This window comes from Columba livia, chromosome 2 (genome assembly GCF_036013475.1).
Source record: "Columba livia isolate bColLiv1 breed racing homer chromosome 2, bColLiv1.pat.W.v2, whole genome shotgun sequence".
Taxonomy (NCBI): domain Eukaryota; kingdom Metazoa; phylum Chordata; class Aves; order Columbiformes; family Columbidae; genus Columba; species Columba livia.
In genome coordinates this window covers 3321694-3330421 of record NC_088603.1, presented here as the reverse complement: position 1 = coordinate 3330421, position 8728 = coordinate 3321694, and the positions used below count along the sequence as shown (strand labels likewise).

General features: G+C 57.9%; 1 protein-coding gene across 2 annotated transcripts; it reads left to right on the top strand.

The window, feature by feature from the left end:
• Window positions 1–252: 252 nt before the first annotated feature.
• C2H1orf35 (chromosome 2 C1orf35 homolog) lies at window positions 253–5562 on the top strand. 2 transcript variants are annotated; one of them, XM_065050286.1, is made up of 9 exons: window positions 253–352; window positions 1991–2134; window positions 2231–2384; window positions 2466–2511; window positions 4042–4124; window positions 4240–4312; window positions 4635–4714; window positions 4877–5017; window positions 5208–5562. In XM_065050286.1, the coding sequence occupies exons 2-9, from the start codon at window positions 2041–2043 to the stop codon at window positions 5452–5454; spliced, it is 918 nt and encodes a 305-aa protein (XP_064906358.1). In that variant the 5' UTR covers window positions 253–352; window positions 1991–2040; the 3' UTR covers window positions 5455–5562. The 2 variants fall into 2 exon arrangements, with proteins under 2 accessions (XP_064906358.1, XP_064906359.1); XM_065050287.1 differs by having other exon boundaries at window positions 309–352; window positions 2214–2384.
• Window positions 5563–8728: the final 3166 nt, after the last annotated feature.

Here is an 8728-nt window from a genome sequence, read left to right as displayed (position 1 = left end):
AGTTTAATTATTCTGCTTAATAGAGGCTCTAAAATTTCATATTGGGGATGTGAAGCTGAATTTGTGTGGAATGTTGTTAAAAGCTTTTGGGACAAAAGCCACCATTTTCTGTTGGGGTCAAGCTTCACCCTTCTGGCAGCTGTATATCGAGATTGTTAATGGTTAGATTTGATGATTTAAAAAAAGAAAAAAGAAATTACAAGCAAACGATTCCATGGAGCAGCCGGGAGCTCCGCGGCTCCCCCCGCGCTCGGTGGTATCTCCCGCTGCGCTTCCCACCCCCCCCCTCCGGCTGTGCGCGGTGGTAGCGGCCCGGGTGGGAGGGCGCGCGGGCCCCGGAGCGGCGCGCGAGGTGCGTGCGGCGGGGTGAGGGGGGGGGGGGGGAACCGGAATTGGGGGGCGTGTGTGTGTCCTCACGAGTGTCCCCGCGGGTGTCCCCGCGGTTCGCAGCCGCTGTGTGCGCTGGGAGTCACGGGCGTGCAGCCCCCGGCACTGCGGGGATTCCCGGGGGGGTGTTCACAGCGTCCCCGGGCCGTGCAACCCTTCCCCTGCGCAGCGCAACCCAGCCTGTGCTGTGCAACCCCTCCCCCCGTGCTGTGCAACCCCCCCTCTGTGCTGTGCAACCCCCCCTCTGTGCTGTGCAACCCTTCCCCTGTGCTGTGCACCACCCCCCCCCGTGCAGTGCAACCCCCCCTCGTGTTGTGCACCCCTCCTCTGTGCTGTGCACCCCGCCCTGTGCTGTGCAACCCCCCCTCTGTGCTGTGCAACCCTTCCCCTGTGCTGTGCACCCCCCTCCCCGTGCTGTGCAACCCCCAATCTGTGCTGTGCACCCCCCCCGTGCTGTGCACCCCCCCTCTGTGCTGTGCAACCCCCCGCTCTGTGCTGTGCACCCCGCCCTGTGCTGTGCAACCCCCCCTGTGCTGTGCAATCCCCCCCTCTGTGCTGTGCACACCCACCCGTGCAGTGCACCACGCCCCCCGTGCAGTGCACCACCCCCCCCGTGCTGTGCAACCCTCCTCTGTGCTGTGCACCCCTCTGTGCTGTGCACCCCCCCCTGTGCTGTGCAACCTCACTGTGCTGTGCAATCCCCCCCTCTGTGCTGTGCAACCCCCCCTCTGTGCCCTGCACCCCCCCCGTGCAGTGCAACCCCCCCCTGTGCTGTGCACCCCTCCTCTGTGCTGTGCACCCCCACCCCGTGCAGTGCAACCCCCCCCCCTGTGCTGTGCAACCTCACTGTGCTGTGCACCCCCCGCCCCGTGCTGTGCAACCCCCAATCTGTGCTGTGCACCCCCCTCTGTGCTGTGCAACCTCACTGTGCTGTGCAGTCCCCCCCCGTGCTGTGCACCCCCTCTGTGCTGTGCAACCCCCACTCTGTGCCCTGCACCCCCCCCGTGCAGTGCAACCCCCCCCGTGCTGTGCACCCCCCCTCTGTGCTGTGCACCCCCCCCCGTGCTGTGCAACCCCCCCTGTGCTGTGCATCCCCCCCCGTGCTGTGCACCCCCCCTGTGCAGTGCACGCCCCCTCTGTGCTGTGCGACCCCCCCTGTGCTGTGCACCCCCCCCCCCGTGCTGTGCAACCCCCCGTGTGCTGTGCAACCCCCCCTGTACTGTGCACCCCCCTCTGTGCTGTGCAACCCCACTGTGCTGTGCAATCCCCCCCTCTGTGCTGTGCAACCCCCCCTGTGCTGTGCACCCCCCCCACTCTGTGCTGTGCACCCCCCCTATGCTGTGCACCCCCCACCCCGTGCTGTGCAACCCCCCCCCTGTGCAGTGCAACCCCTTCTTTGCTGTGCAACCCCCCGGGGCTTTTCACCCCCCCTAGAAATCACAGCTCCCCTGTGCTCGACTGCCCCCCCACAGGGCTTTGGTTACCCCACCACCTCTGTTGGGGCCACATTTGCATCCCCCCACTTCCAAGAGACCCCCCAAGGGTTGCACAGAGAAGCTGGGGGGCGGGTGGGACAAACACAAACCCAGCACTGATCTTGCAGGTGTCACCACCCCCCCCACACACACTGAAACCCCCGTGGGGTCCAGCACCATGTTCGGCTCATCCCGAGGTGGGGTCCGGGGGGGCCAGGACCAGTTCAACTGGGAGGACGTCAAGACGGACAAACAGCGGGAAAACTACCTGGGTAAGGGCTGACCTTGGCCAAACCCTCCCCGTCCCCATCCTTTTTGCCCCTCCGACACAGTTTTAGGGTGCAAATGGAGGTTTTTGGGTTCCGCAGGGAACTCCCTGATGGCCCCGGTGGGTCGGTGGCAGAAGGGGAAGGACCTGACCTGGTACGCCAAGGGCAAGAAGGACACGGCCCCCCCGGTGTCCCGCGAGGAGGAGTTGGCCGCCGTGCGCCTGGCCGAGCAGGAGGCCATGATGGCAGCTCTGTGAGCTAACACCCCCCCCAATAAAAAAATAGGGGTGCAACGCGTCCCCAACCTCCGCATCACCCCCTTTTGTTTTTATAGGGGCTACAAAAACGTGAAGAGGCAGCCCACCGGGCTCAGCAAGGAGGTAAGGGGGGGTATACCTGTTCCCCCGGCATCGCCCCGTATAGGGGTGACCCCACCTTTATTATTTTAGGGACACACACCCCATATCCCACAGCTCGTGGCCTGGACGGGTGTATCTGCGATGGGTAAAGATCCAGCCCAAAGAATTGTGGTGAACGGAGCCAAGTCCAGTTGGTGGCCAGTTGGTCACCAGTGGTGTCCCCAGGGCTCAGTGCTGGGGCCAGTTCTCTTTAATCTCTTTATCAGTGATCTGGATGAGGGGATCGAGTGCACCCTCAGTCAGTTTGCAGATGACACCAAGTTGGGTGGGGTGTTGATCTGCTGGAGGGTGGGAAGGCCACACACAGGGCTCTGGACCAGCTGGATCGATGGGCTAAAGCCACTTGTCTGAGGTTCAACAAGTCCAAGTGCCGGGTCCTGCACTGGGGTCACAACAACCCCATGAACGCTGCAGGCTGGGGAAGAGCGGCTGGAAAGCGCCTGGGGGAAAAGGACCTGGGGGTGTTGGTGGACAGTGGCTGAACATGAGCCAGCGTGTGCCCAGGTGGCCAAAAAGGCCACCAGCATCCTGGCTTGTGTCAGGAACAGTGTGGCCAGCAGGACTAGACAAGTGATTGTGCCACTGTACTCGGCACTGGGGAGGCCAAATCGTGAATCCTGGGGCCAGTTTTGGGCCCCTCACACCAAGAAAGGCCTTGAGGTGCTGGAGCGAGTGGAGAGAAGGGAACGGAGCTGGTGAGGGGCTGGAGCACAAGTGTGATGGAGCAGCTGAGGGACCTGGGGGGTTCAGCTGGAGAACAGGAGCTGAGGGGAGACAGGGACACAAAGAAACGGCCTCAAGTTGCACCAGGGGAGGTTGAGGTTGGATCTGGGAACAATTTCTTCCCCAAAGGGCTGTGGGGCATTGGAACAGGCTGCCCAGGGCAGTGCTGGAGTCACCATCCCTGGAGGGTTGAACTGACGTGGAGATGAGGTTCTCAGGACATGGGGCAGGGACAGGGGAGGGTTAATGGTTGGACTGGATGATCTTGAAGGTCTTCTCCAAGCAAAATGTATCTTTGATTCTGTACAGTGGGAATGGCCTCTGAGGTTTTTACATCCATGTTATCTGCTGCTCGCATCTGTTTTTATGTATTAACACCCCGTCCTTTTGTACAAATTTGGATAAACTCTGATCAGACAACTACAATGTGTCCTCAGGGAACGGAGGGAAACCTCGTATAATTTGCTGTTGGATGGGTGTCTGTGCAATGGCAGAGCCATGCAGGAAGGATTTGGGGATGAGGACTCCAGCTCATGTGGGAGATTTAGATTGGATATTAGGAAAATGTTCTTCGCGCAAAGGGCTGTTGGGCATTGGAACAGGCTGCCCAGGGCAGTGCTGGAGTCACCAGCCCTGGAGGGGTTTAAAAGGCGTTTAGACGAGGTTTTTAGGGACACGATTTAGTGCCAGAGCTGGGTTATGGTTGGACTCGATGATCCTGAGGGTCTCTCCCAAATGAAATGACTCTGTGATGCTCTTCCCCCTCAGGACCTGGCCGAGGTTTGCAAGCGGGACGGCACCGAGCGGGACCAGCGGGACGTGGACCGAGTGGTGGGTTTGGGCAGCTCCAGGTACGATGTTTTGTGGGGGGATCCCACACCGAAACGCCCCATTTTTTAAGATGCATTTTGCCTTTTTCATGCTGTTTTGGTGGGTTTATTGTCGTTTCGTGCCGTCTCTCCCCAGCGGCAGCGCCGGCCGGGTGATGCTGTCCAAGGAGGACAAGGAGGCGGCTAAGATGGGGCTCTCCGTCTTCACGGTACCATCTCATCTTCCTTGGGTTTAAAAAAAGAGGGAAAACAGCAAAAAGTCCCATCTTGCGCTTGGAATATTTCATTTAAAAACAAAGCCGGTGGTTGGAGCGCAGAGCTCCCTGCGTCCTGTTTGCGTAACGTTAATTGGTGGAGTTTTAATTGACGAGCGGTTCTTGTGGGTATTGTAATTTTTTTTCGCTAATTTCATTTTTATTTCAGTTCTTTTCCAAATTAGTTTTAAATGGGGAAAGTCTGTTTTTCTTGTAATTCGAAGCCAGGAGCTCACTGACCTGCTCTGTATCCCCCCCCCTGCTCTTCAAACCCCAGCACCAAAAGGTCTCCAGCAGCCCCGAGACGTCTGGTCCCAAGAAGAAGCAGGAGAAGGAGGAGAAGGTGGAGGAGAAACGGTGAGGATGGGGACCACCCCTTTGGTGGGAAACCACCACAAATGGCCTTTTTTGGAGGCTTCTCCTTGGCTAGGGAGGGATGTGGAGGGAGGGATGGGGATGAGTGTTTGGAAGAGCCGGAGGGACACGCGGGACCCTTAGGGTCTGATCTCTTCCCCACAGACCGGAGGGCAACAAGAAATCCAAAAAGGAGAAAAAGAAGAAGAAAAAGAAGAAACATAAGAAGGAGAAGAAGAAGGACAAGCATCACAAGAAGGATGCTGCCCCATCGTCTTCTGATTCTTCTTCGGAGCAGGATGAGAGGTGGATGGGTTGGGATGAAGGCCTTGATCATGGGGAGGGGGATGAAGGATTTAGGAGAACCCCAGTTTCATGGCTGTCATTAGGCTGCCTTGGCACCTCCCACCTTTCCAAAATCCCTTTTTCATCCCCAAAATCATCTCGTTGGCGTCCCCAGCGTCCCCACTGTCACTTAACCCTTCCATCCTCGCAGGCACCACCGCCGGAAAACCCAGCAGCGTGCGGAGACGTCGCGGCACGGCCGGCGCCGGCACGACAGCGGCTCCTCCGCCGGCAGCCGCGGCTCGGGCAGGAGCCCCTCGCGCCGGCGGCGCAGCCGGAGCCGCGACCACCGCGGTCGACACCCGTCCCCGCGGCACAGGGCGAGGAAGAGGAGCAGGAGCCGGTCCCCTTCATCCCGTGGGGTCCGGCAACGCCACAACACCGATTCGGAGGACTGAGAGGGAGCTTGTTTGGTTATTTTGGTTTCGTTTTGTTTTTTTTTTTTTCCGGGGAAAGTTCATATAGGTTATATATTTTTTAAGATTATTAAATTTAAAAAAGCCGGATCACTGCGGTTGTTGGGGCTGAATCTGGCAAAGGGCATTAGGATCGGTGGGCTGAGGCCAGTTGTATGAGGTTCAACAAGGCCAAGTGTCGGGTCCTGCACTTGGGGCACAACAACCCCATGGCTGGAAATCACTGCCCGGTGGAAAAGGAGCTGGGGGTGTTGGTGACAGTGGCTGAACATGAGCCAGTGTGTGCCCAGGTGGCCAAAAAGGCCACCAGCATCCTGGCTGGTACCAGCACTGGTGTGGCCAGCAGGCCCAGGGCAGTGACCGTCCCTGTGCTGGGACCTGGGGAGGCCAAACCACGAATCCTGGGGGCAGTTTTGGGCCCCTCACACCAAGAAAGGCCTTGAGGTGCTGGAGCAAGTGGAGAGAAGGGAACGGAGCTGGTGAGGGGCTGGAGCACAAGCGTGATGGAGCGGCTGAGGGACCTGGGGGGTTCAGCTGGAGAACAGGAGCTGAGGGGAGACAGGGACACAAAGAAACGGCCTCAAGTTGCGCCAGGGGAGGTTGAGGTTGGATCTGGGGAACAATTTCTGCCTGGAAAGGGCTGTGGGGCATTGGACTGTCAGGTAATTGCCAGGAAATGGCTGGAAAAGACTTTGTTTCCTTAAACCTTCAGGTTCATCAGCTCTAAACTAAAACGGGGGCTGGTGTGCTGCTGGGAGGTGGTTTGCCTCTTGGACACGATGGTTTTATGATGGCCAGGCTCTGGGGCTCTCCGTGGGCCACCTCTGCTCTGCTTGGGGTGATGGGTGCTCTCTGAGGGCCATGGACCTTCTCCATGGGGTCATGGTTGGTCTCTGAGGGCCATGGACCTTTTTCATGGCGTGATGGGTGCTCCCAATGGGGTGATGGGTTCTCTGAGGGCCATGGACCTTTTTCATGGTGTGATGGGTGCTCCCAATGGGGTGATGGGTTCTCTGAGGGCCACGCACCTTTTCCATGGCGTGATGGGTGCTGAGGGCCATGGACCTTTTCCATGGGGTGATGGGTTCTCTGAGGTCCACAGACCTTCTCTATGGAGTCATGGGTGCTGAGGGCCATGGACCTTTTCCATGGGGTGATGGGTGCTCCCAATGGGGTGATGGGTTCTCTGAGGGTTATGGACCTTCTTCATGGTCTCCATGAAGCAGTGGTGCTCTCCATGGGTCTTCTCCATGGGGTGATGGGTGCTGTCCATAGGGTGACGTGCTCCCCATGGGACATCACATACTCTCCACAGGTCACACATACACGAGCAGAGCAGCCAGGACACCTGCCTGAGGCCTCCAGGAGAGGGCAGAGTCCTGTCCAGGCTGCCTCAAAGTGACATTCACCCCACATATCCCCAAAGAAGTTTTTAATTTGGGCAGACCCAAGCAGGAGCTGCTGTATTCCTGGTGGGACGTGAAGCAGAGGTGGCACCGTCACCCAAAGTCCCGTGGGGTGACATAAATCAATAAATAATCCCTTGACAGGTGGGGAGAAGATGGATGGGGCTGGGATGTTTCTCATAGATGTTTGCCCTGGTCATGTCCACCCTGCAACAGCAAGACCCAGGATTTTAAACCTCAAAACATGAGTATTTACGTCCTGGGCACACCAAGAAAGGGGAATTTCACATCTATAAATAGAAATATTGATCTAAATGGAGGGGTTGTCCCCAGCAGCTCCGGGCTGGAGCATCACCAGCTGTTGGAGTGGCCGTGCCAAGCACAAGGCCCTCGTTTGTGCAATTAATGATGCAATTTTCTCCTGCTTAAGACAGGGTGGTTTTGTGTATCTTGGTGCACAAAAGACAGAGCTGGTCATCGGCCTTGGTTTGCACTTTGGCAGCGTTGGGTGGGGTTTTGTCATCTTGTTAGCCAAGCAGGAGGGACGGGGGTGAGGGGGAGACACCAGGTGTGCCCAGTGTCCAACAAGAGCAGCATTTATTGTGGGGGGGACACGCGGGATGGGGGTGAGGAGCTGAAATAAAGCTCTTCTGTCCTGCTTCCCCTCCCCAGCCCCGAGCATGTGCTTCCCCCCATCACACGGGCAGCGGGAGATGCTGAAGAGTAGTTGGAAGCTTTGGTGATCGCCAGCCCAAAATGCTTTTTGGGAGGGAAGGAGGTTGAGAACCTCCCATCAGGGTCACAGATCTGGTTTTTATTGGTCTGAGCAGCTGCAGCCCCAGATCCAGCCCAAGGACTCATCATGGGCCCCAAACCCAGGAGGTTCCCTGGCTGGAGGTTCTGACCCTGCCCAGCTCAGGGTCACTTTTTAGAAGGGCATGTTATGACAGGACAAGGGGTGATGGTTTTCAACTAAAAGAGGGGAGAATCAGGCTGGGCATGAGGAAGGAATTTGTTGTACTGAGGGTGGTGAGAGCCTGGCCAAGGTTGGCCAGAGAGGTGGTGGATGAACCATCCCTGGAGACATCCCAGGCCAGGCTCTGAGCAACCTGAGCTGGTGAAGATGTCCCTGCTCATGGCAGGGGTGGCACTGGGGGAGCTTTGAAAGTCCTTTCAACCCAAACTTCTATGATTCTATGACCCTCCTGGGGATTTTGGGGGTCCAGGCCGTGAGTGGTGCCTGCTGGGAGTGTCCTGCTGCAGGGCTGTGCTTAATGGGAACTCGGTGCCATGAGCTCCAGGCTGGAGAGGAAGCGACAGCAGAGATGAACCACATTTGCACAGGCAGCAGAGAAAAAACCCAGAGCCCACACAAATCCTGCCATCCCACCCTGAGCCACAGTCCCTCCGTGGGCTCCTGCGTCCCCCAACTTCATTTATCACCAACTGCTGCCTCCTCCAACCTCCAGTCTGGGTGTTTTGTCTCTCCTGCTCTCACGCCTTAGAAACCTCTGCCCAGGCTTTAGTGGCTTTTCACAACCCTGTAAAACCATTCGTGGGGTGTCAGGTGCTTCACCCACACCAAGGAAATGAGATGGAGGAAGCAGCAGAGCACACGGGGATGAGTGGAGAGAGGGAGAACTTGGGGTCTGTTCCCTCCGGCTCAGGAATGAGCCAGGGTCAGCACAGGGAGGGTCAGAAACAAGCCCCCGTGATGACTCATGTCACCCAGGCTGTGTCCCCTCCCAGACTGGTAACAGGCAGCAGGTCTCACCCCCTGCACCATCTAAAGGTGGAGGGTGGGGGGGCTGTGCCTATTGCACACTCAAAACAGAGATCTGAGCAAAACG

Excerpts from the sequence above, each read along its gene's own strand:
- C2H1orf35 (XM_065050286.1), top strand. The coding sequence starts at position 2,041 with ATGTTCGGCTCATCCCGAGGTGGGGTCCGGGGGGGCCAGGACCAGTTC. Across the intron at positions 2,135-2,230 it reads ACAGCGGGAAAACTACCTGG|GGAACTCCCTGATGGCCCCG; the intron begins GTAAGGGCTGAC and ends TGGGTTCCGCAG. Across the intron at positions 4,715-4,876 it reads GAGAAGGTGGAGGAGAAACG|ACCGGAGGGCAACAAGAAAT; the intron begins GTGAGGATGGGG and ends TCTTCCCCACAG.